The 26,126-nt window shown below is 49.9% G+C and overlaps 3 protein-coding genes and 3 non-coding genes across 6 annotated transcripts in view; all 6 read left to right on the forward strand.

The window, feature by feature from the left end:
* Positions 1-8,270: 8,270 nt before the first annotated feature.
* On the forward strand, positions 8,271-13,919 carry LOC141477083 (large ribosomal subunit protein uL22). The gene is made up of 7 exons (XM_074166137.1): positions 8,271-8,313; positions 8,681-8,733; positions 8,863-8,903; positions 9,970-10,104; positions 11,525-11,623; positions 13,179-13,370; positions 13,850-13,919. Exons 2-7 carry the CDS (start codon positions 8,694-8,696, stop codon positions 13,895-13,897), a joined length of 555 nt encoding a protein of 184 aa, XP_074022238.1. The 5' UTR covers positions 8,271-8,313; positions 8,681-8,693; the 3' UTR covers positions 13,898-13,919.
* On the forward strand, positions 8,521-8,589 carry LOC141477675 (small nucleolar RNA SNORD58). The gene has a single exon (XR_012463713.1). It is a non-coding gene; the product is annotated as a small nucleolar RNA SNORD58 (small nucleolar RNA).
* LOC141477686 (small nucleolar RNA SNORD58) lies at positions 11,983-12,059 on the forward strand. Its single transcript, XR_012463723.1, has one exon. It is a non-coding gene; the product is annotated as a small nucleolar RNA SNORD58 (small nucleolar RNA).
* On the forward strand, positions 13,470-13,541 carry LOC141477687 (small nucleolar RNA SNORD58). Its single transcript, XR_012463724.1, has one exon. It is a non-coding gene; the product is annotated as a small nucleolar RNA SNORD58 (small nucleolar RNA).
* Positions 13,920-14,301: 382 nt separating the features above from the next.
* On the forward strand, positions 14,302-19,044 carry CZH18orf32 (chromosome Z C18orf32 homolog). The gene is made up of 3 exons (XM_074166599.1): positions 14,302-14,376; positions 16,658-16,910; positions 18,185-19,044. Exons 2-3 carry the CDS (start codon positions 16,683-16,685, stop codon positions 18,257-18,259), a joined length of 303 nt encoding a protein of 100 aa, XP_074022700.1. The 5' UTR covers positions 14,302-14,376; positions 16,658-16,682; the 3' UTR covers positions 18,260-19,044.
* A 4,193-nt stretch (positions 19,045-23,237) lies between these two features.
* DYM (dymeclin) overlaps positions 23,238-26,126 on the forward strand; it is a 264,015-nt gene continuing 261,126 nt past the window's right edge. Inside the window, exon 1 of the mRNA XM_074165634.1 lies at positions 23,238-23,357. The gene's annotated coding sequence lies outside the window, so the exon portion shown is untranslated. The remainder of the gene's footprint in view (positions 23,358-26,126) is intronic.

Below are 26,126 nucleotides of genomic sequence, written 5' to 3' on the forward strand. Positions count from 1 at the left end.
ATATTATTCATTTCATTTTCACCAGCTTGTACATTTTCCTGTGAGAACCCATCAGTTATCCCATCCCTGAATCCAATCTCAATGAAAAGGAGATCTATCACGTGGATTTGGAGCATGTTCCCCATCCCTGGAGGTCTCCAAGGCCAGGCTGGATGAGGCTTTGAACAACCTGGTCTGGTGGGAGGTGTCCCTGCCCATGGCAGGGGGTTGGAACTGGATGATCTTTAAGGTTCCTTCCAACCCAAACCATTCTGTGATTCTATGAAGATGAAAAAGAATGAGATGTCCCTGAGGATATTGGTCCCCCAGGCCCTGCTTCACCCTCTGGCCATTTATTCCTAATTGCCCAACTTCTCCCATTTATTGTGTCTATTGAGTGTGTGGATCTTATTACAAAGAGTTGGTGGCTCTGTAATTAATTAAGAAAAGCTCAGGGCATTTCCTAGTACTTTGTACTCGTGTTCCTGCCTGTAATGTACAGACATTGCTGATATTCATCCCAGGAACTCCAAGTCCAAGGACAGACAGACAGACAGACAGACAGACTAAGGTCAGGGCAGAGGAAAAACAAGATGGTTTTTCTGCACAGGTCGGTTTTACGCTTTGCAGAGCGAGGGTGATATTTTCCAAACAGAGCACGATGTGGGAGGTGCGAGCAGAGACCCACAGGACAGGGGAGAAGCGGAGCCTGGTCTGGGATAGGGGTGCAGGATCCCATTAACCACCTCCCCGCGCCTAACGCTCCTTCTTTCTGTTTGAAAAGCAATTCCACGGCCCCTGCCACCCGCCCTCGTGGCCACATGGCCCCGCGCGCTGCGGGTCCAGCACCTGACCGAGTCACGGGATGGCCCGTGGCTGTGGGATGGGGTGGGAACTGGAGGTGGGCTACCTACCGGAGCCCTGCGTTCGGCAAACGCCTGCCGCAGCCTTGCCCGGAGGTCCCTACCCATCATATGACCTTCCCGAGAACCGGCATGTGACTGGGCCCTGCACGCTGGAAAAGAGCATGCGGAGAGGAGAGGAGAGGGTGGAGAGGGGGAGGGCGGCTCGATGAGAGAGGATTAGAAAGCGTGGACAGAGAGGGAGAGCTTTAAAAGGGGGAGCTTGTGTCAGAGCGAGTGCGATAGCCAAGGGGGAGGTAGCTGGACGATTGGAAAAGGGAGGGAAGGGAGCGAGCCAGGAGGGAGGGATGACCGCAGAGGTGACATTTGGGATCAAAGCGAGGAAGACTGCACTTGTCAGAGCAGGAGAGGGCAGAAACTTGGGGAAAATCTCTGGGAATAAGGATAGGAAGGGATGAACACAGAAACCACGCGCTGGGATGGTAAACGCAAATGCTGGAAGGGTCACTTACGGACATTAATTTTGGAAGAGAGGAGATGTTCAGGGCTCATGGTGTTCACCACGCCATGAACAGAAAACCCTGGCTGGAGCTTTTGCACAGATTGTGTTAATAGGCATCATCCATCCTCATTTCCCAGGATCTGAGCAGATCTCTCTCTCTTCACAACAGAGAAGGGCTGCAGAGGTGACAAAGCCGGGTCCTACCTGCGAGGACGGTTCCTGCCTCGGGTCCCTCCGTGCGGCATCTGTCAGCGGGGAGGTGGAGATGCAGGAACTCCTGGAAGAGAAGAACAGGTTTGATTGTGATTTATCAGCTGATCTAGAGGGACTCTTCATGAGCCACAGAAAGATAAAGCAGGTAATAACGGAGGAGAATTCCTTGATCCATTTTGGTTAGGAGACACAATGCAACAAATTCAACAGTCGGCTTTTTTAATACTTCCAAGGATGGAGACTCCACAACCTCCACCTGTTCCTGGGTTTCAACCATCCTCAAAAAAAAAAAGGTTTAAACAGAATTCCCCGTATTTTAAGTTGCGGATGCAAACCGTGGGCAATATCCCTTGATTCCAGGCATATTTTTGGTTTCTTTAACCAAAAGCATGTTTAAAGCCGTATTTCTTGGTTCGGAGCCAGACGGGTCAGGCTTAACTTATCCCGAACAGTGTTTATGATCAGGCACTTACACGCTGTCTTTATTTACTGCTTTACTCATCAAGGCGATTGGCTGGTGGCAATTAAAGCCAGGACCGAGCAGTCAGAGACCCGCACAACCTGCGTAAATGGTTTGCTGGCAAGAAATCCCCTGAATAAACACAAACTTCGGCTACAAGGTTATTTAATCACACGGGAGGTTTATTTTACGGGTGATTCCCTCCTAACTGGGCGTGCAAGGGGGTGGATGAACCCGTAGCTCTGGGACAACGTGCCAAAAAATGTTTGAGTATTAAGACAATCTCACCGATTGCTGTGGGGTGGCCGGTCCTGCTCCTGCTGCGTCACGCTTCAGCAGCGGTGACGGTAAAGGACAGACACCCGGCTGTCGTGACGCCGAGTTCCCGTGGCTGTTTGCTCACCCCTGGAAGAGGAAAAGCCCTGTTTTCCTTATCCCTGGACAAAAGAACTGAATACACTGCGTAGCTAATCTCTGCTTGTAAAGAATTGTCTGTGTTTTGGGACAAGGAATCAAAAGAATTCCAGGGATATATAACATAATTGAGCTCTTTAAGTGACAGAGACAGAATTACTGATGCAGAGCAAATCTCCCGTAGTGTCTTGTCCTGATGATGATGGTCAGTCCTAAAATCATAGAAAGGTTTGGGTTGGAAGGACCTTAAAGATCATCCAGTTCCAATCCCCCTGCCCTGGGCAGGGACACCTCCCACCAGACCAGGTTGCTCAGAGCCCCATCCAGCCTGGCCTTGAACCCCTCCAGGGATGGGGCAGCCACAGCTTCTCTGGGCAACCTGGGCCAGGGTCTCACCACCCTCACAGCAAAGAAGTTCTTCCCCACATCTCATCTCAATCTCCCCTCTTCCAGTGTCAAACCCTTCCCCCTCGTCCTATGGCTCCCCTCCCTGATCCAGAGTCCCTCCCCAGCTTTCCTGGAGCCCCTTGAGGGACTGGAAGGGGCTCTAAGGTCTCCCCGGAGCCTTCTCTTCTCCAGGCTGAACCCCCCCAACTCGCTCAGCCTGTCCTCACAGCAGAGGGGCTCCAGCCCTCGCAGCATCTCCGTGGCCTCCTCCGGCCCCGCTCCAACAGGTCCGTGTCCTTCCTGTGCTGAGGACTCCAGAGCTGGATGCAGTACTCCAGGTTGGGTCTCTCGGTGCAGCGGCTCTCTGAAGGCTGGAGAGCTTTCAGCGTTTCCAGCTCCAGCATTCAAGCTGGTTTCAATTTAAAATGAATATTGGGCGCCTTTGTCTTTGAGATTTTCTGCTGAACCATTAGGAACAAGCAACCCATTCGTATGCAATTTTGGGAATGACAGTTAATATCCCCACATAACCCTTGGGCTGGAAAAATCGGGTCTGTGAGATAAATGCCAAGAAATCTACAAAAAAAATTGAGGATTTGGCTTCGGTTCCTGTGCAAAGAGCAGGTCAAGTCCCCTCCTATAGCACAGCGGATGTACGGTATTAGGGCTACGAAGATGATGAGGGGCCTGGAGCATCTCTCTGATGAGGAAAGGCTGAGGGACTTGGGTCTTTTGAGTCTGGAGAAGAGAAGCCTGAGGGGGGATCTGATCAAGGCCTATAAATACTTCAAGGGTGGGTGTCAGGAGGATGGGGCCAGTCTTTTTTCAGTGGTGCCCAGGGACAGGACAAGAGGGAACGGGCACAAACTTGAACGTAAGAAGTTCCATCTCAACATGAGAAGGAACTTCCTTCCTGTGAGGGTGGCAGAGCCCTGGAATGGGCTGCCCAGAGAGGTGGTGGAGACTCCTTCTCTGGAGACATTCAAAACCTACCTGGACATGTTCCTGTGCAACCTGCTCTGGGTGGACCTGCTTTGGCAGTGGGTTGGACTAGATGATCTCCAGAGGTCCCTTCCAACCCCATATCATTCTGGGATTCTGTGTCTTTTAATGAGCCTGAGTTAAGCTTGGCCAGTCAGCTCCCCTGAACCCGCCTTTCATGGGGATTTTGGCAGGGACACCCCTGTTGCTCTACCTGCCCCTCTGTTAGAAATTCCTGTCCCCAAGCCGGGTGGCAGGGGCAGGTGAGTGCCTGAGCTGACAGTCAGGCCCTTGAGCTGCAACAGAGCACGGGCTGAATGGAACGCCTCGGCCTCGGAACCAGCCGGCTGGGGACAGGGACAGGTTCACTTCTGTCACATCTGCTGTGGCAGGGGTTGAGCTCCAGAGCTGCTGGATGTCCTACGGCTGGAAGGGAGCTCTCTTTTTTGTTCCAAACCTGCTGTGATAACACAGCGCTGACCAGTCTCTGCAGCTCCCCTCTCCCTCTGGCCAGGAGGGATGGTGGCTATCAAGGGCGTTGACCGATTGCCACTTAGGATGACATTTGGCTTGGCAATTCCAGTAGGACTGATAAGGCCACTTGTTTATTCCCAGCTAAATCCATAAAAGGACTTATGTGATACAACATTCCTGCACCCATACGCACCCCACTGCCTGCCGGGCTCTTCCAGGGTGGGATAACGGGAGCAACGCCCTTCCAGCCCCAGGAGCAGGTCCAGAGGAGAGGTGTGAAACCACCTCATTGCGGGCTGCTTGGCTGAAAACCTCTAGCTGCATCACAGGAGAAGGTAGAAATCATTGCTGTCCTTGTGTCACACAAGGACGAGAGCAAAGTAGAGGAACGGTTCAGGTCTGACCACATTTGGATCTTTGCTTTCAATGCCTCCTGAGAGTGTGAGGTCTTCCTGGGGCTGTTTAGGTTGGAGAAAATGAGACTGAGAGGGGGGCTCATCAGTGCTGAGCAATATCTAAAGGGTGGGTGCCAAGAGGATGGGGTCAGGCTCTTCTCAGTGGTGCCCGGTGACAGGACAAGGGGCAACGGGCACAAACTGGAACATGGGAAATTCCATCTCAACATGAGGAGGAACTTGTTTCCTGTGAGGGTGGCAGAGCCCTGGAAGAGGCTGCCCAGAGAGGTGGTGGAGTCTCCTTCTCTGGAGACATTCCAACCCCGCCTGGACACGTTCCTGTGGGACCTGCTCTGGGTGGCCCTGCTTTGGCAGTGGGTTGGACTAGATGATCTCCAGAGGTCCCTTCCAACCCCATAGCATTCTGTGATTCTGTGATTCCTGGGCATGCACAGCACAATCACCAGGGCTGGGTGGTACGGACAGGGGAGCTGAGAGGGCTGGCGCCGGAGAACTTTAAAGTAAAGTCCTACGGAGTTGAGATTCCGGTAGGGTTAGGATGCAGCTGCCTCCTACACAGGAGCTTTCAGGACCATGATTTTGGACTTCCGTGCCAACATTTCCTGCCTAGGACCCGAAAACTCTATTTGAGTCAGCTCACGCCAGCTAAATATCCAAGGCGGCTGGTGCACCGGGGGAATATTCTGGGTAAACCTCAACAAGGGCACATGCTCAGCTGCCTCAGCCCTCATCTCAGCACCAGAGAGGGGCCAGGCTGCCGCTGAGAGCAGTTGTTAACTTCCCAACAAAGAGGAAAACATGCTTCTCATTTCCTGACACCATCCACGGCGGCTCTACCTACCTCTGCACTTCCACCGCTGCAAGCCCTCGGCGGCTGATCACAAACAGTTCCACGTGTCGGGGAAACAGAAAACGTAAGTAACAGAAAACGTGCCCTGTTTGTTTTGGATTCGATCGATGAACGCGACGACCATGTGGTAATTCCAACGACTTACGTTTCACATCCCTCTCTCCCAGCTTTCGCCGAATGTCTTGTTGCTTCTGCGCTCTGCTGCGGGTAAAGGTGCTTCCCATGGAATGCTGGATTCCTCCCCACCATCTCTGGTTTCCCACGTGGAGACGGATGTGGAGGAGAGGGCAGAAATGATGAAGGAGTGAAGTTGGATTCACGTGGGCTGCAAGAGGAGATCCCCACAGCGTGGCGGGGAAGGCCATGGGAGTGCTTGAGGACCTCAGCTTTTGCAAGTTGTAATTTATTGCATCTGGCATCATAGTGCTCTTGGAAACCGTTCTCGTTCCATAGGAAGGAGAACTGAAACACTGTGAGAGTGTTGGGAGTCATCGCTGAGATCTCTTTTTGCATACTTGTTGTTTCCTCGAAGCCATGAGACCCCAGAGGGTCATGCTGAAAAAACATCTCGAGTCTCTCAAAATAAGCATCCGCGACCGAAAGCTACTGTGTGTTCTTTTAAAGTGTGGGCTGCTAAGTCTTTTTTTCATGGGAACATTGTATATAAAAAGAAGAATTAATATTTGCCCGCATCCCAGCAGGTTTCCCGGCTTTGAGATCGGCGCTTAGAAGTTCCGTGGAGGCTTCGCAGAAAGCTCCTCCTTGAAAGCAAAGTAAAAAGGCACCTTTTAAGGCAGGTAAATGGAGAGCTGCAGAGTCAGAATTAGAGCTCTACAGTTTCCAGGCATGTAAATATTTGTGATAGTTCAAATATTTTCCTCTTCCCATCAGGGTGAAATCCTAGCTTCAAAGCTTTGGGGTTTTTAAGTGCTAAACAAGAGGTCCATAAATAGCCTCGTGGTCGGAGCATTTACATGGGCCGTAAGTTCTTGCTCTTCTTTCTAAAGGCAGAGTCGAACCCGGAGTCTCTGGTGCCCGGGAGGTGCCTCCACACCAGGCTGCCGGCCCCTCGGGAAGATTCTTTCTCTTTTTTTCCACTCTGTCAAACTTTTCTCCACGAGCCTTTTGCTGGAGCCGGGGGACCACTTTCAGGAAACGTTTCGCTTTTATTGAACCGCTGCTTCATCAACTTTCCCAAGAAGTTCCGGTTGCAAACACAGCCTAAAATGAAAAAATAAAATAAAATAAAATAAATATATATATATAATATTTTATTTTAACCACTAAGTCTTTGATTTATTTATATATATATTTTTTTTTTTATAATGGTGCTGTTGCATTTTATAACCATGAATCTCTAGTCCGATCTCTTGGAGGCCTCCATTAAGCAATGTGCTCCTCTCTATTCTCATCCTGAGCTGCCATCTAGCTGCAGCCCTTGGGTTTGCTCCTCGGTTGAGTCCCAACTGATTCCTGGGCTGCAAACCACACTCGGCCTGGAGCTGAGGGTTAATAAAAGCGTGTGCCGGCTCCAGTGTCAGTCTTTCCTGATTGAAACAGGTCTCTCCCCTCCACGGCAAGGGGCTGACCCCTCAGGGCGCCATTTTGCGGGGAGAGGCCATGGGCTGTGGGGAGCCCTGTGAAGGTGCGTGTTTCTGTTTTACCTCAAAACCGGGGCAGTGTCTGCGCCCGCAGTTATAGAATTAGGTTGGAAGAGACTTTTAAGATCATTGAGTCCAACCATCAACCCAACACTGACAAAAACCACCACTAACCCATGTCCCTCAGCACCACGTCTGCCCGGCTTCTAAATACCTCCAGGGATGGTGACTCCACCACTGCCGAAGAGGCTTGACAACCCTTTCAGGGAAGAAATTTTTCCCAATATCCATCCTAAACCTCCCCTGGTGCAGCTTGAGGCTGTTTCCTCTTGTCCCATCGCCTGTTCCTTGGGAGAAGAGACCGACCCCCCCCTGGCTACACCCTCATTTCAGGGAGTTGGAGAGAGCGAGAAGGTCTCCCCTCAGCCTCCTTTTCTCCAGGCTGAACACCCCCAGCTCCCTCAGTCTTTCCTCACAAGAATCGTGCTCCAGACCCCTCACCAGCTCCGCTGCCCTTCTCTGGACACGCTCCAGCCTCTCAGTGTCCTTCTTGTGGTGAGGGGCCCGAAAACTGGACCCAGCCCTCGAAATGGGGCCTCACCAGTGCCCAGGACAGGGGGACCATCACCTCCCGAGTCCTACTCACCACGCTGTTCCTGACACAGGCCAGGATGCTGGTGGCCTTCTTGGCCACCTGGGCACACTGCTGGCTCATGTTCAGCCCACAGTCGACCAACACTCCCCGGTCCTTTTCCACCGGGCAGCTCCAGCCACTCTGCCCCCAGCCTGGAGCGTCCATGGGGTTGGTGTGACCCAAGCGCAGGACCCATCTCTGGGCCTCGTTGCACCTCAGACCAACCAGCCTGTCCCAATCTCTCTGTGGAGCCTTCCTGCCCTCAAGGAGATCACCACTCCCGCCCAACGTGGTGTTGTTCTGCGACTGAGGGGGGCTGCCCTCGACGCCCTCCCCGGTCGTTGATAAAGATATTAATGAGAACAGGCCCCACCGCCTGTCGGAGGTCCGAGACTTTATCGACGCTCCCTCCGGCGCCCTTCGCCCCGCTCTCGGCGCGGCACCTCCGCGACGCTCCCTGGCGGAAATCTCGCGAGAGCTGGCGGCTCTCCCCGCTCCCGGCATGCCCCGCTCTTCCTCTTCCCCGCCGCCGCCCTGAGGTGAGGGAGCTATGGCGGGCCGGGACCTTCCACATCCCTTCCCCATCCCCTCCCATCCCGCTCCGGGAGCCCCGCGAAGGCGGCGGAGGGGCGAGGGTTGGGTCCGCCTCACCGGACGCCCTCGGTATTTGCGGGGGAGGAGGGGATGGGGCCGGGGATGGAGGTTGGGGGGGGGAAGTGGGAACAGGCTCTGGGCAGAGGCCATGGCTGCGGTGATGACTTTCTTAGGACACCTTTGGATTTAATTATGAAAACAAAGCGTAATTTCTGAGCGGCTCCTTAGTAAGGCGAACAATCCCCGCTCTACCTATCTTAAAAGCTTCATTTATGGGGTTTTTAATCGATTTTTTTTTTTTTTTTTTGGCAGTTAAGATCCCAAAATGGTGCGTTACTCCCTGGATCCGGAGAACCCCACGAAATGTGAGTTTTGTTGTGGTGGTTTTTTTTTTTTTTTTTTGTTTTGTTTGTTTTTGCCGTGGAATTTCGGGTCTGATTTCACCGGCAGCTTTGGAGGTTTTAATTCCTAAAGTTGGTTTTTTCTCTCCGCAGCGTGCAAGTCGCGGGGATCCAACCTGCGAGTGCATTTCAAGGTACGCCCTCTGCGCAGCGAGAAAAGCAAAATTCATTCGTTTTGGAGGGGGGGGGGGGGTGTTTTTTGTTTTTGTTTTTTTTTTTTTTTTGTGGCTGTTTTTTGATGGAAGGTCCTTTTTTTTTTAATTTCCCCGTGTCGTTACACGGTCGCTCGAGGGTCTTCGTGCAGGTTACGGCCTGCGTTTCCTTTGAGCTGCTCTTGATGGTTTACGTCCCCAGGAGGAAAAATTAAGATGGCGGGTCCTAAAGAGCTTCCCTGTCTAATATGGATAATAAAATACAACAGGAATTGGAATACGGATAATAACGAAAATAATAATAAAAATGAAACAGGAATATGGATAATAAAATACAACAGTTGCGGGAGGAATTGGGCTGGTGTTAGATGAGAGATTTGTTTCTTTTACCTTAACCCTGTATTTTTTCACTTTGTTTTGCTCTTTGATCGGGATCCGGTGGGATTTTCCTACTGATTTTCCTACTTAGTGTGTTGTCTTAAACACTGATACTTTATTCTCGATTTTTCTTTCTGAGCCTTTTCCTCTCCCCTTTATAATCCCCTTACAGAGATAATTATATTTTTTTATAGCTTATATATGTGTTTTTTATTTTGTCAGCGCTTCCTCTGAGGTGCCGTATTTGACATGTTGGTAGGAATTCATCCTTCAGGCTCCTCCTTTTTTTTTGGGGGGGGGGGGGGTTAGTGGCCAAAGAGGAGTTACAAAAAGTATAAATACTCCAATTTTAATTTTGCTGGTTGGAAAGATCTAGCCATTAGATAAAAAAAAAAAAAAAAAATAAAAAAAAAAAAAAAATAATAAAGATATGCCAGGGCCAAAAATTCAGGAATGGAAGTCATACCAAGGGTTAGAACAGTAGGTAAGAAAATAAAATCAAGTGTTTTAAATTATTTTTTGCTTCTTAATAAGTTTTTGTGTCTGTGCGAGGGCTGCTTTTATAATTAGTTTGTAGCAAAAAGAATAGGATCCAGGAAAGGAAGAGAAATGTTTTTTTTCTGTCCATTGTAACATGGAAAGATGATGGAACTCTGCTTTGTGTCCCTAGAACACTCGTGAGACCGCCCAGGCCATCAAGGGCATGCACATCCGCAAGGCCACCAAGTACCTGAAGGATGTCACCCTGAAGAAACAGTGCGTCCCCTTCCGCCGCTACAACGGGGGGGTCGGGAGGTGCGCCCAGGTGAGGTCCCGGGTGGAAAAGTGGGAAGGAAGTTTTGGGTGGAGAGAGAAAATACGGTGTTGAGACAACATGGAGAATAAGACTGTTGTTATTGATGATAATTTCATATATAAAATTAAGAGGGGGGGAAAGAAATCACAGAATTGCAGAATGATACGGGGTTGGAAGGGACCTCTGGAGATCATCTCCTCCAACCCCCCTCCCAGAGCAGGTCCCACAGGAACATGTCCAGGTGGGGTTTGAATGTCTCCAGAGAAGGAGACTCCACCACCTCCCTGGGCAGCCTCTTCCAGGGCTCTGCCACCCTCACAGGAAAGAAGGTCCTTCTCATGTTTAGGTGGAACTTCCTATGTTCAAGTTTGTGCCCGTTCCCTCTTGTCCTGTCCCTGGGCACCACTGAAAAAAGACTGGCCCCATCCTCCTGACACCCACCCTTGAAGTATTTATAGGCCTTGATCAGATCCCCCCTCAGGCTTCTCTTCTCCAGACTCAAAAGACCCAAGAAGTCCCTCAGCCTTTCCTCATCAGAGAGATGCTCCAGGGCCCTCATCATCTTTGTAGCCCTCTGCTGTCCCCTCTCCAGCAGTTCCCTGTCCTCCTTGAACTGGGGAGCCCAGAACTGGACCCAGTGCTCCAGCTGTGGCCTCCCCAGGGCAGAGCAGAGGGGGAGGATGACCTCCCTCCACCTGCTGGTCACACTCTTCCTGATGCCCCCCAGGATGCCACTGGCCTTCTTGGCCACAAGGGCACCTTGCTGGCTCATGGTCATCCTGGTGTCCACCAGGACTCCCAGGTGTTTTTCCTCAGAGCTGCTCTCCAGCAGGTCACCCCCAACCTGTCCTGGTGCAGGGGGTTATTTCTCCCCAGGTGCAGCACCCTGCACTTGCCCTTGTTGAAGTTCATCAGGTTCCTCTGCCCGACTCTCCAGCCTGTCCAGGTCTCGCTGGATGGTGGCACAGCCTTCTGGTGTGTCAACCACCCCTCCCAGTTTTGTATCGTCAGCGAACTTGCTGAGGTTACACTCCATCCCCTCATCCAGGTCATTGATGAATGTACTGAAGAGGACTGGACCCAGTACTGACCCCTGGGGAGTCGTTAGGGACCTCCAACTAGATTCCCTGCCACTGATCACAACCCTCTGAGCTCTGTCCTTCAGCCAGTTCTCAGTCCACCTCAATTGTCCATTCTTCTAACCCACACTTCCTAAGCTGACCCATGAGGATGTTGTGGGAGACTGAAGGCCTAAATTCCACTACAACAAGCATTGCATCTATTCCCAGTGTCAATTAATTGATTTAATTTAACTATTTCCCTATGCAACCTTAATTAAAAGGCTTATAAGCAATTCATGGGCGGGTAAAGGGGCGGTTAATGTTGTACCGGGATAAAAACCCGGGATTATCCTCTCCTCTCCTTCCAGGCCAAGCAGTGGGGCTGGACGCAGGGACGCTGGCCCAAGAAAAGCGCGGAATTCTTGCTCCACATGCTCAAAAACGCGGAGAGCAACGCTGAGCTCAAGGTAGGTGTCACCGTGCGCCCCCTCGTCGTGTCACACTGTGTCACCCTGAACCCCGGGGCGGGATAAGGCCTTTGTTTTCGAGGTGAAACCGAGTTGGACCGTTGGCGTGGTGGTCCTTTGAATAAGACCGTGGGCGGGGTTTGGTTTTTTTGGGGGGGTTAAAATCTGAATAATTTATTATTTTTTTCTCGAATGTGAAATAAGGTGAGCGATAATTTTTGGCGTGCGGGGTTATGGAATCCGCTTGGAATAAGCGAGGTTTAAATCTCTTAAAACCTATGAACCCGAGGAAAATCCGCGAGCTCCTGGGCAATTTGTAGCTTTGGAAACGTGCTCGGCGCTTAATTCGGTCGCTTTGATGGCAGTGATGACTATCTTAGGACACCTTTGGAATAACCATGAAAAAAAAAAAAAAATACTCTTTTTTCTGAGCCATCAGCGGTGTTTTCAGTTAATTGGGACATGCCGAAGGGTGGTGGGTGGTTTCTCTGGCTCCAGCTGGAGCCGCCTCGGAAAATACTCTGTTCTGTGATGCTGCCGAGTTCGGTTGCTTTATGCTTTATTTGGTGAAGTCACACAGAATCAGAATGATAAGGGGTTGGAAGGGACCTCTGGAGATCATCTAGTCCAACCCCCTGCCAAAGCAGGTCCACCCAGAGCAGGTTGCAGAGGAACCCGTCCAGGTAGGGTTTGAATGTCTCCAAAGAAGGAGACTCCACCACCTCTCTGGGCAGCCTCTTCAAGGGCTCTGCCACCCTCACAGGAAAGAAGGTCCTCCTCATGTTTAGATGGAACTTCCCATGTTCAAGTTTGTGCCCATTTCCTCTTGTCCTGTCCCTGGGCACCACTGAAAAAAGACTGGCCCCATCCTCCTGACACCCACCCTTGAAGTATTTATAGGCCTCGATCAGATCCCCCCTCAGGCTTCTCTTCTCCAGACTCAAAAGACCCAAGAAGTCCCTCAGCCTTTCCTCATCAGAGAGATGCTCCAGGCCCCTCATCATCTTTGCAGCCCTCTGCTGTCCCCTCTCCAGCAGTTCCCTGTCCTTCTTGAACTGGGGAGCCCAGAACTGGACCCAGTGCTCCAGCTGGGGCCTCCCCAGGGCAGAGCAGAGGGGGAGGATGACCTCCCTCCACCTGCTGGTCACACTCTTCCTGATGCCCCCCAGGATGCCACTGGCCTTCTTGGCCACAAGGGCACATTGTTGGCTCATGGTCATCCTGTTGTCCACCAGGACTCCCAGGTCTTTCTCCTCAGAGCTGTTCTCCAGCAGGTCACCCCCACCCTGTCCTGGTGCAGGGGTTATTCCTGGCACCACCCTGCACCTCCTCAGCCCAGGACCTCTTGGTTTGTCACCATCCCATCACACCGCCAATTATTTCATACTTTGCACTTAATACTTCTCTTCTCCAGACTCAAAAGACCTAAGTCCCTCAGCCTTTCCTCATCAGGGAGATGCTCCAGGCCCCTCATCATCTTTGTAGGCCTAATTACTCGGAGATAATTTATTTTAGGAAAAAACTCACAAGTTTTCTCTTCCCTTTCCCCTCCCAGGGCCTGGACGTGGATTCTCTGGTGATCGAGCACATCCAGGTCAACAAAGCTCCCAAAATGCGCCGTCGCACTTACCGGGCACACGGTCGCATCAACCCTTACATGAGCTCCCCGTGTCACATCGAGATGATCCTCACGGAGAAGGAGCAGATCGTCCCCAAGCCTGAGGAGGAGGTGGCTCAGAAGAAAAAGGTAGGGAGGGACTCAGCCCCGGGGCGGCGGGGGGTGGCCCCTTCATTATCCTCTTGGAGCGCGTTGCCGTCGGGAAACGGCGCTCCGCAGACGGAGGGGTTGCGGTGATGACCATCTTAGGACACCTTTGGAACATCCATGAAAAAAAAATCTAAGTTCTTTCTGAGCAACCTCCATATTTCTTTGTAAATTTGGGAACTTGGGGTCGGTTTCTCCTCCTTTTCCTCGTGGATCCCGGGCAGGGTGGTGGATTTGGGGCGTTCTTTTGGGTTACGGTGCGTTTGGATAAAATTGAAATCCAGTTGACGGGCTGTAGACGGTCTTTTAAGGACGCTTAATTAGGTGCGGGTGTAATTAGCGGAATTACTTTGTAAAGGGGGTGAAGAAAATTCCCAGGAAACCTCAGTCGGAGGGAGGAGCCTCACGTTAGGAAGTCGCAGCCCGTGGCCGTTTCCTCACTTCTCTCTTTTCTTTCCCAGATTTCCCAGAAGAAGCTGAAGAAGCAGAAGCTGATGGCTCGGGAGTAAATCTGAGGCCACAGATGTACAGAAATAAAATTAAAAAAAAAAAAAAAAAACTAATTAAGATTTGGGTGGGGTTTTTTGGGGGGAGGGGAGGGAGGAGGAACTTTCCCTTCATCTTTCGAGGCTGTACCCGGTTTGTTCCCCCCCCTGCATTATTCGGGCCCTGGGTACCGGCCAGCAGTAGCCCTGTGTCCCCAGAGCCCGCTCGGCTACAGAAAACCTGATTCTTTTAGTTTAAAACGGGCTTTTTTTGCGCCTATTTGTGGTGTTTTAAAGGTAACCGGGGGGTGGGGAGCAGGGATGGACTGGGATGGACTTCGTGGGGAGGGACTTAGGCCACGTGACCCGCTTCTCGCCGCCTCCCATTGGCTGCGAGTCGGCGGCGCGCGTCAACCGGAAGCGGGGGCTGCGCTTCCGGTGCCGGTGAGAGGGAGAAGGAGGCGGCGGCGGCCGGGAACGGCGCTGCGTGGGTGCCCGGTGAGGTGAGTGCGGGGCCGGGAGGGAGTGGCAGGGCCGGGGCGGATCCCCCCGCTGTTCCTTTCGCTCTGTACCCGGTTCCCCGGTTTGGCCGCTCTCTCCCTTCTCCGCCGGTTCCGTTAACCGAGGGAGGTTCCCGGAACGCGGCAGCTCAGGCCGCGCTGTGGAGCTATTCCTTTTCCGCTCGTGTCTGAGGGAAAAATTTACCGATTCGGAAGGTTTTCGCTCTCTAACCTTGATGTGGGTACCGAAGGAAGTGGGAGGGGGGGGATGCCGCCGGTCACCGGGAGAGGCCGGTTGGGGAGCGCTCGGTCCTAACGTCGCCCTGCAAGACAAAAAACACAGGGTGTTTCTTGGGGGTGTGTGTGTGTGTGTGTGTGTGTTTGTAAAACAAAAGCTTTTATCACGAAGTAATAAGTTCGCTGTTAAAATTTTGGGCCGTTTTGCTTTATTTTCTTTGTTTGTGGGGTTTTTGTGTCGTTTTATCGGTTGGTTGGTTGGGTTGGTTTTTTTCCAATTAATTAATTGCCTCCTTATCAGCCGCCGGCGCATCCCCAAAACCACGGAAGAAAGTCCCGAAGGATATTTAAATATATATATATATATATATATATATTAATATATTACGCTCCCTCCGACCGGTTTTCATCCCTGGTGGAGGCACCACATGGTTTTGGGGGGGGTCGGAACCTTGATATCGGCCGTCACCTCCTCCAGCGAGGCCGGGGTGGGGTGTTCCCTCCCCCCTCCCAAATCCACAAATTCTTCCCTCCCTCCCCCCAAAAAAATCCAGTTCTGGCGGAGAAAATACAGGAATTAGCTTTTTGAAGGGTTTTAACGAATTTCCTCCTTAACGTCGTCTTCATTTAAGATGCTTCTCCGGCTTCAGATCCCGCAGTAGCCGAATAGTCACCCTGGAATTGATATTGTGGTTCCGTAGGGCCTAAAAATCCTTAGGATTGTTAAAAAAACAACAAAAAAAGTGAAATTCTCATCTCAAGCGAAGCATCCGCGTCCGCCTCTTCCTTCTCCAGCCAGGAAAGCTTTTGTTTCCCTTCTTTTAGTGGGAATTTGGATGTCGGCAGCCCGGGAAAGGAGGAAAGTGAAGGGCAAAGCTGAGCCCTGCAATGGAATGTCTAATATATTGCTCAGCTCAAATCCTAATTAACTGGATCGTAATTAACTCCTTCCTCTCCTGGTTGTACCGTTGTGCCCCTGCGCTTTGGCTTTCTGCTATTTTCAGGGCAGGCTGCTGGTTTTGAAGATGTTTTTTTCCTGTTTTTTGGGGAGAGAGGGAAGGATTAATTTGTGGCCAAGAAGGCCAATGGCATCCTGGGGGGCATCAGGAAGAGCGTGACCAGCAGGTGGAGGGAGGTCATCCTCCCCCTCTGCTCTGCCCTGGGGAGGCCCCAGCTGGAGCACTGGGTCCAGTTCTGGGCTCCCCAGTTGAAGAAGGACAGGGAATGGCTGGAGAGGGGACAGCAGAGGGCTACAAAGATGATGAGGGGCCTGGAGCATCTCTCTGATGAGGAAAGGCTGAGGGATTTGGGTCTTTTGAGTCTGGAGAAGAGAAGTCTGAGGGGGGATCTGATCAAGGCCTATAAATACTTCAAGGGTGGGTGTCAGGAGGATGGGGCCAGTCTTTTTTCAGTGGTGCCCAGGGACAGGACAAGAGGGAACGGGCACAACCTTAAGCATAAGAAGTTGGAGCATCTCAACATGAGGAGGAACTTCTTTGCTGTGAGGGTGGCAGAGCCCTGGAAGAGGCTGCCCAGAGAGGTGGTGGAGTCTCCTTCTCTGGAGACATTCCAACCCCGCCTGGACACGTTCCTGTGGGACCTGCTCTGGGTGGCCCTGCTTTGGCAGGGGGTTGGACTAGATGATCTCCAGAGGTCCCTTCCAACCCCATAGCATTCTGGGATTCTGTGAATAGTTTGGCCAATTGTATGGGGTTGGTGCGGGATGAAGCGATTCCTCCTGTGCGGGAGGAAGGAAATATCCGATATTCTCCTTTTTTCAGATCCAGACGGATTTTCCTTCCCCCCTCACACCGACCTGCCCTTCAAGTGGTAGCAAATCACCAGATGGATTGGGATCCTGCTCTTTAATTTTACCTTAATTAAAAAGGGGACGTTATAACATGGGAACATACAGCGTTTTGGAAACTTTAGAAGAATCTTTTACTTTTGAATTATCAACTACGCTCCTTATTAATTATTGAAGCCATTTCTTAGTTCATGCCACACGGTCATTGTCATCTTAAGTTGTTTTTTCTCCCCTCTCCAGCTTTGTCCAAGAGCAGGAGGAAACCATGGTGTGCATTCCATGTATCGTCATTCCGGTTCTTCTCTGGGTCTACAAGAAATTCCTGGAACCTTACATCTACCCCGTTATCGCGCCCTTCGTTAAGCGCGTCTGGCCCAAGAAAGCGGTGGAAGAAACGACGGCCGTGAATCAAGGTCAAGGAGGCAGCGCTGGATATCCCCGGGCACCTTCACGCGCCAAGAGAGATCAGGAGGATGAGTTTGGAATATATAAAGTAAGATTAATGCGTTTAATTAACGAGGGAAACTCGGATAAAGCACCCAGGAATACATCAGGGTGGGGATCACAAAGGAGTATTTTTACAGCTGTTTTTGTGGCTATTTTCCAGTTTTCAGTTAGTTCTGCCGTTCGTAATGAGGGAAAAATTGAGAGGGGTGGTTGACACACCAGAAAGCTGTGGTGCCACACAGCGAGACCTGGACAGGCTGGAGAGTTGGGCAGAGAGGAACCTGATGAACTTCAACCAAGGCAAGTGTAGGGTGCTGCACCTGAGGAGGAATAACCCCCTGCACCAGTACAGGCTGGGGGTGACCTGCTGGAGAACAGCTCTGAGGAGAAAGACCTGCGAGTCCTGGTGGACAACAGGATGACAATGAGCCAGCAATGTGCCCTTGTGGCCAAGAAGGCCAATGGCATCCTGGGGGGCATCAGGAAGAGTGTGACCAGCAGGTGGAGGGAGGTCATCCTCCCCCTCTGCTCTGCCCTGGGGAGGCCCCATCTGAAGCACTGGGACCAGTTCTGGGCTCCCCAGTTCAAGAAGGACAGGGAACTGCTGGAGAGGGGACAGCAGAGGGCTTCAAAGATGATGAGGGGCCTGGAGCATCTCTCTGATGAGGAAAGGCTGAGGGATTTGGGTCTTTTGTGTCTGGAGAAGAGAACACTGAGGGGGGATCTGATCAACGCCCATAAATACTTCAAGGGTGGGTGTCAGGAGGATGGGGCCAGTCTTTTTTCAGTGGTGCCCAGGGACAGGACAAAAGGAAATGGGCACAAACTTGAATGTAAGAAGTTCCACCTAACCATGAGGAGGAACTTTTTTCCTGTGAGGGTGGCAGAGCCCTGGAAGAGGCTGCCCAGAGAGGTGGTGGAGTCTCCTTCTCTGGAGACATTCAAACCCCACCTGGACACGTTCCTGTGGGACCTGCTCTGGGTGGCCCTGCTTTGGCAGGGGGTTGGACTAGATGATCTCCAGAGGTCCCTTCCAACCCCATAGCATTCTGTGATTCTGTGAAAACCTTATTATTTATCTCTTTTAAAAAAATGCAAAGATTGGATTTGTTGTCTCAGCCCTTATTTCCTCCCCAATGAGCAATAATTATGTGCAATTCTAACGAGACACGACCCCTTTGGTTCTTGCTGCAGATTTCTTCGTAGATCTTCACTGGCCTTGCTTCTAAAAGCCATTTTCATCAGGGACTGTTCTTGTTTTGGGTGTGGAGCCCTTTATTTTCTTGATATCCCGTTAACGATGTTGTCTTTTCTTTCCAGTTTGAAAGCAACGGGGTTGCAAATGGAATCGCCGCCAAGGGATCCACAGAGGTTTCCGACAAGAAAACGGATTAAAGGAATTCATTCCTGAGGATTTTATTCCCTTGTGTCCGATATGAACTGGTGATATTTCTCTCACTTCGAGACTTTTTTTGTGGTTTTCTTTGCACGTTTAAGCTGAATTATAACCCTTATCGCTTAGAGAAGAAGGGTCTCTTTTGCCACTAAAATGGCAGCCGGCACGGTTCTTAATTTAAAATGTTTGAAACCTGATGTTCTTTATTTTCCTCGCCGGAACTACTTTTCACCCGTAATCTCTTTGGTGCGATTAGAGTTTAGTGTTTAAATAAGTTATAAATAAATCAATCGAAAGGTAAATTTATTGTAGGTTTAACTTAGTTTCGCTCACCGCGAATGCAATACCGCAGGCTTTCACCTCAAAAAAGCCCTAGCTGGTTTTTGACCTTGCTAAAGAATTATGAGTTGTACGTTGTTGGCAACACGAGCATCTTGGTTAAATTACGAAGAGTTTCGATTTTTCATGTCAAATCTGGGGATGAGCTAAAATAGTTCTGCTGTCTGTAAAATTTCCTCAGCTTACTAAAAGCAGCAAGTTTTGAGTTGGTAATTAATTATTTCCCTCGAAAGATTGTGCCTTTTCTATCCCAAAGAGGAGCAGCCAGGGGCACGATGCGAGAGAATTGTTGCTTTATATTTTGTTGCGGTGGTTTAAAATGCTGACGTCTTTAAAAAAAAAAAAAAACAAACAAAAAAACCCAACCAACCAACCAAAAAAATCCAACTAAAATCTCTTTAACGTGCTTGTGTAATTTGAATTATAATAAACCAGGATTTTATTTAAAAATAGATTACTTCATACAATTTGTTCTTAGGCTTCAGAGCTGTAAGTATCTGAAGTGGTGACAAAATCGTGGAAAAATCTGTAAACGGGCCCCAGGAAAAACAAGGGGATAAAATTTCATGATAAAGTGAGTTTGGCAAGAAGAGAAAGTAGTCCTGGGAAGATGAGTTCTGGTACAAACTTACATCCCAATGGGGTAGTGCAGTTGTGAAGTATTTAGTAAGGAATTCAACACGGGCAAGTGTAGGGTGCTGCACCTGGGGAGGAATAACCCCCTGCACCAGGACAGGGTGGGGGTGACCTGCTGGAGAACAGCTCTGAGGAGAAAGACCTGGGAGTCCTGGTGGACAACAGGATGACCATGAGCCAGCAACGTGCCCTTGTGGCCAAGAAGGCCAGTGGCATCCTGGGGGGCATCAGAAAGAGTGTGACCAGCAGGTGGAGGGAGGTCATCCTCCCCCTCTGCTCTGCCCTGGGGAGGCCCCATCTGGAGCACTGGGTCCAGTTCTGGGCTCCCCAGTTCAAGAAGGACAGGGAACTGCTGGAGAGGGGACAGCAGAGGGCTACAAAGATGATGAGGGGCCTGGAGCATCTCTCTGATGAGGAAAGGCTGAGGGACTTCTTGGGTCTTTTGAGTCTGGAGAAGAGAAGCCTGAGGGGGGATCTGATCAAGGCCTATAAATACTTCAAGGGTGGGTGTCAGGAGGATGGGGCCAGGCTTTTCAGTGGTGCCCAGGGACAGGACAAGAGGGAACGGGCACAAACTTGAACATAAGAAGTTCCACCTAAACATGAGGAGGACCTTCTTTCCTGTGAGGGTGGCAGAGCCCTGGAGGAGGCTGCCCAGAGAGGTGGTGGAGTCTCCTTCTCTGGAGACATTCACACCCCACCTGGAGATGTTCCTGTGGGACCTGCTCTGGGTGGTCCTGCTTTGGCAGGGGGTTGGACTAGATGATCTCCAGAGGTCACTTCCAACCCCATAGCATTCTGGGATTCACCTCCAACAGCCCTGAACAGGACAAAAAGTAGCGAAAGAGCTGTACTGGGGCTCTTTTAATTTGTAAATGTATGCAGTCAATTTATAAAGTGTACCTAATGAATTATTTTCAATTATTGAAGATATTATTATACAGGGAAGTGCATGAAAGAATAATATGAAAAAGAAACTGTATAGTAAATTAGGCTCCAGGCAGAACTAGGCTTCTAGTATTTAAACACCAGGCCTATGAAAAGACTGCAAAAAGCAAAATATGCAGATAATGCAAGTGAAATTATACCTTTTTTTTTTCTTTCTGGAATGACGTTTAAGTTTTTTTAGTAGCTGCAGTTAAATAGTAACGTGAGAAAAAGCTGCATCACAAAACCTTCCTGAATGAGGGACTTCATTGGATGAAGTCCTGGCAGGAGGTTTGTGAAAAGAATAGGTCAATAATCCCATTGTGTCGTGAATTGTAAAAAAAAAAATCAGGTGAAATAGTAAAATAGGTGAAAGCCTGAGGCTGGGCAGGGGTAGAGATCATCTGCTCGGATGCAAAGAAGCACAAAAAGCCGGTTAAAAAAAATACGTAGACAGAAATTAAGGAAATCTTCATGTGAGAGGACAATATATATCAAGTGAATTTAATTTATCGGAGAAAATTTTCATATTTTTATTACGAGATTTACAAAAGGGTTTAGGTACCTGATGACGGCAGGTGAGCATCTACCGGAATTTACTACAGCAATTTGCAGCTTCATTTATACTGAGAACTTGTAGAAAATTGCAGAGGAGGCATCGTTAGGGACCGAAGTACTTCTGCAAATCTAGTCCTCAGATCTTCAGTGTTAAAGCTCTCTGGTTTTATTTCGGTAGTTTTGAGGAAGAATCAAGAAAAAGACCGATGTTTGGAAATAATTGAAAAAAGATTCAAATGAACTTATTTAAAATACTTTTCCGAAGGTCTAAACGTGACATAGTACCTTCCGTGTGTTGGTTTGCAGAGGTAGCTGGGTGCCAAGGACTTTAAATGAACTTAATTGAAATACACCTTTAAAAGGCTGCAAGTATGTGCAAAAAAATTCTTAAATAAAAGGTTTTATGTTGGCAATTGTTTTGATGGGCCTGCTTCTGCAAGCAAAGGAAATTCTGGCAGGTTAAACTGAACACAATCAGCCTCTAAGGATGTCTAAAGCAATGAATTCTGTGCAAAATGATCTTTATTTAGATGCGTTCAGAGAACACGGTTAAATTCTATCCACAAAACTGAGCTAAAGACAGTAATACAATACGCTGTTGTTACCCAAATGTAGCAATCACGCTCCAGCCTTCTGGGAGTTGTTGGGGCTGTTGTTAAGGTTCAATCCTTGGAGTCGCTCCTTCTTGATTTCTGTACAATGCAGAACATTATTGCTTAAAGACCAGTCTTTTCAGAGGCTGCAGGTAAAGGAAATGAAGAGGAATTTAATTTACACTTAGATTAACTAAATCTTCCTTCAACGAGAACTAATTCCGTTTCATTAAACCGACTAATACATGAAAGGAGGGATTATCTTCCTTGAGTGCTTTTCTGATCGTTAGAATGTGCTCGATGAACCAAAACACATTTTGGGTTTTAGAGACCGTCATTATTTTTGTAGTGAACTTGACTGCAGTAGTCGAATTGAAACGGTCCGGAGAGCACGCTCGCCACAGCTCCTGCTTGAGAAAGGTTTTTAGATCCTAGCGTTGTATCTTTCTTTCGTTGTTGTATTTGAAACATGAATGATTTGAAACAAGAATGATTTGAAACGTCGTGAATAGATGGATTTATAGGTGGATAGGTGTAGCAATAATTGGATTTCGCATGAGGATTGAATTTCAGTTCCTTTTTGTGTGCACACGGCGCTACCTCTTTCATAGCCACTCTTAACTGTTGACCCTGCACCGTATTTATTGCTGCAGCGGGTCCCATCAAACACTGCGGGAACGTAAAGGGACCAAACCCTAAGCCAAGGTTTTTGCTTTTACGGGGCAATGTATATGAAGTGGTTAGAGCTCACCTTTGTATCGCTTGCGTTCGCCCTACTTGCTCCCGCTGTTTACAGATCCGTTTAAAAGACGGGCTGCATATTTAGCGTCACACGCTGCGGTAATGAGATTATGCTCAGGATTAATTATATTGGGAAGGGTTTCCCTTTTGAAGGAACCATTGGTACTTATAGAATCACCTACTGATGGCACAAAAAACATCTCAGAGATGGGGACAGGAGGTGAGCAGAGGCATTCAAGGAGTTAGAATCATAGAATTGTCCAGGTTGGAAGGGACCTTTCAGATCATTGAGTCCAACCATCAACACAACACTGACAAAAAACACCACTAACCCATGTCCCTCAGCACCACGTCTGCCCGGCTTTTAAATACCTCCAGGGATGGTGACTCCACCACTGCCCTGGGCAGCCTCTTCCAAGGCTTGACAACCCTTTTGGTGTAAAAATTTTTCCCAATATCCATCCTAAACCTCCCCTGGTGCAGCTTGAGGCCGTCTCCTCTTGTCCCATCGCCTGTTCCTTGGGAGAAGAGACCGACCACCCCCTGGCTACACCCTCCTTTCAGGGAGTTGTAGAGAGCGAGAAGGTCTCCCCTCAGCCTCCGTTTCTCCAGGATGAACACCCCCAGCTCCCTCAGTCTTTCCTCACAAGACTTGTTCTCCAGACCCCTCACCAGCTCCGTTGCCCTTCTTTGGACCTGCTCCAGCACCTCAAATGTCTTTTTTGTGGTGAGGGGCCCAAAACTGGACCCAGCCCTCGAAATGGGGCCTCAGCACTGCCCGGTACGGGGGGACGGTCTCTGCCCGAGTCCCAGTTAAAGCAGCGTGAGGGTAAATCCCTGCTCCCTCACCTCCCGCTTGCACGAGTTACCTCAGCTCCCGCTGACTGAAAAGGCGGGCCGGGGAGGCCGCGGACAGTGATGCTGTGGCCCCGACCACCCCGCTGGTTACCGAGAGAAGCCTCTTGCCGTGGGAAGGTCTCTCCGGGGGGGATGACAGCCCGTTGATCGCCGAGGCGCAGATGGCAGCCGGCCCGCCCTCCCGCCACCGGACTACACTTCCCGGCGTGCACCGCGGCGCAGCCCGCCTCAGCCACTGCCGGCCCCTGCGCATGCGCAGCGGGCGCCGTTGGCGACGTGGACGGCGGGCGCGCGCGCTTGCGCCGGCCTGGGGGGCGGCAGCGGCGGCCGGTGAGGGGAGCGGGGCCGGGCCCGAGCCCGGGACCGCCGCGGTACCGAGGCGGCGGTGCCGGCCGCCTCTTGCCGTGCGGCCTGGAGGTGCGAGCGGACGGGAGCCGCTGACGAGGTAAGCGAGGCCTGGGGCCGTACGTATCTGCGGGCCCGAGCCGGTGCGACGGCCGGTGGCGGGTGGACACGGCGGCTCTGCCCCGTCCCAGCGGGCTGGGGAGGCGGGGGGCCTGTGGTGCCCCTCCGGGCCCTCCCTGTGAGGGGCTGCGGATGTCCCTCAGGCACGGAGTGAGGGGTGCCGGCTCCGTCAGGGGGGAAGGAGGGAGGCTCGTACCTGTATTTCTTGCGTCGCGCTCTTAATGGCATTTCTTATTGACGAAAAAGCTGGAAAATGGCATATTTTTCCGGGCTGTTGGTGAGAACCGGAGGGTTTTTTGCGGTGCCCAGGGCTTGTTTCTGCAGTGTAACGGGTCTGCTGGGGCTCCCTCAGCCTCCTCCCCGCTTCCCCCACTTTTGTTCCCATACTTCTGAAGGACGCCGTTTAGCCAGAGCGGAAAATATTTGTGTTTAAAAGAAGATTTGTGTCTTGCCTTAACGGCCATCAGGTTTCCTCTTGTTTTGCTTTCATCGCCAAGCACTGCTTATTTTTTCTATTTTATTTTATTTATTTTATTTTAATCTGTAGTGCTGAGCGTATTGAGTTTGTGGGCCGTAATCTGATTTCTTTCGCCGCGTGTGCCGAGGGATAACGTGCCGGGCTGACGTTGTAATCATCTGAGGCATCTGTAGAAGCAAGTAAATTAAGAATATTTTCTGCGTTGAGTACTTTTTTTTTTTTTTTTAAGTGCAGGGGAGTGGGAAGAAGCTCCCGGGTGGTTGGGTCCGGTTTCCTAACGCAGGCCGTTGGGTTGTGTAATCCCTCATTTTGGCAATTCCCAAGGTAAAAACGTTGAAGTTGCTCTACTTGGGGGTGACATAAAAATAATACTTTCTCCTCTAGATTGCCGGGAGCTCAGGCAGGTCTCGTTCTGCGCTCTCCCTGGGCTGTTTTCTCTTTTCACCTTGCTGCAGCATCAGGAGAAGCCCTGGGGATGTTGGCCCCTGCTCATCGCTTTCACCTGGATGGAAACAACCATCAGCTGCCTTCTCTCCATCTCCTACGCTGATATTTTACTAGTATTTTGTGCCAAATAAATGCGGTAGAAAAGTATTTCTAACCGATAAATACTAAACTTCGATGATTGTGGTACTCCCGGTGATTTTGTGAGATGAATCGGAAGATCCCAGGGTGGTTTTAACATCAGGAAGGTGTTAAAAGTAGGAACTCCTCTTTGGTGGCTGATGAACCGTTGTCGAAGTGGATGGTGAAAGATGATATTTCTTCAAAGTGTATTCTCTAGAGTGGAAAACCCGTTGCACCTTGTAGTAATTGCTCTTTTTGGCAAGTAGAATTTCATTTGCAGCAGACCCACGTTGGGGATAGGCGATATAAATCGTGACGTGTAGTGTGATGTAAAATTAGGTGTATATACAAAACAGATTTGGCCTTCGGTACAACATGCATTTTTTATGCTGTGGATGGATTTACAGCTGTGGGAAGCATTTAAAGCAGATAAAAATAGCTCTGTTGTAAAAATATGCGTAATGCCCCATTATGGAAAGAGTACAGATGCTGAAATAATAGTATAACCTTTGAAATACGGCAAAATATACCAATATTAAAAAATGCAAAGGTTTTAATGAGCATCTAAGCATCTTTCTGAAGCCTATAAGGTAGTTGAATTTTTCTTTTTGAAACATCACTTTGGTCATTAGGCAAGTTTTATTGATATCTGTGAGGGAAATAGGGAGAAAATCTTAAATACTTGTAACAGTAATCACAGAATCACAGGATGATAGGGGGTTGGAAGGCACCTCTGGAGATCATCTAGTCCAACCCCCTGCCAGAGCAGGTCCACCCAGAGCAGGTCGCACAGGAACGTGTCCAGGTGGGGTTGGAATGTCTCCAGAGAAGGAGACTCCCCCACCTCTCTGGGCAGCCTCTTCCAGGGCTCTGCCACCCTCACAGGAAAGAAGTTCCTCCTCATGTTGAGGTGGAACTTCTTATGTTCAAGTTTGTGCCCGTTTCCTCTTGTTCTGTCTCTGGGCACCACTGAAAAAAGACTGGCCCCATCCTCCTGACACCCACCCTTTAGATATTGCTCAGCATTGATGAGGTTCCCTCTCAGTCTTCTCTTCTCCAGACTCAAAAGACCCAAGAAGTCCCTCAGCCTTTCCTAATCAGAGAGATGCTCCAGGCCCCTCATCATCTTTGCAGCCCTCTGCTGTCCCCTCTCCAGCAGTTGCCTCTCCTTCTTGAACTGGGGAGCCCAGAACTGGACCCAGTGCTCCAGCTGGGGCCTCCCCAGGGCAGAGCAGAGGGGGAGGATGACCTCCCTCCACCTGCTGGTCACACTCTTCCTGATGCCCCCCAGGATGCCATTGGCCTTCTTGGCCACAAGGGCACATTGCTTAATCTTATCATCCCTTCCATAAAGAGGTAGCTATACCAAGTTATTAGCTACTTAAATTATTAAATTGTGTTAGGTTTAGCACGACTCGTTTTATGCAACCCAGTTGCCCATTTAAATTGTGATAGTAACTGAATGAATTACTATTAATTGATTTTTAGGTAGTATAGTGAGTGTAAAAAAAAAAGAAAAAAAAAAAGGACAAATTAATCAATACTCATAAAATATTTTTATATTGAATAAAATTTCCAACACTATAATCCGTCATATATTATCAGGGAGTTTGTGTAAAATTGTACGTTTGAGAGCCATTGCTGCTTTCCATTGGCTCTTTTCGACCACTGGGGGAAGAAATGGTCAAACCAGTAATACTGGTA

Source organism: Numenius arquata, chromosome Z (assembly GCF_964106895.1).
Source record: "Numenius arquata chromosome Z, bNumArq3.hap1.1, whole genome shotgun sequence".
Taxonomy (NCBI): domain Eukaryota; kingdom Metazoa; phylum Chordata; class Aves; order Charadriiformes; family Scolopacidae; genus Numenius; species Numenius arquata.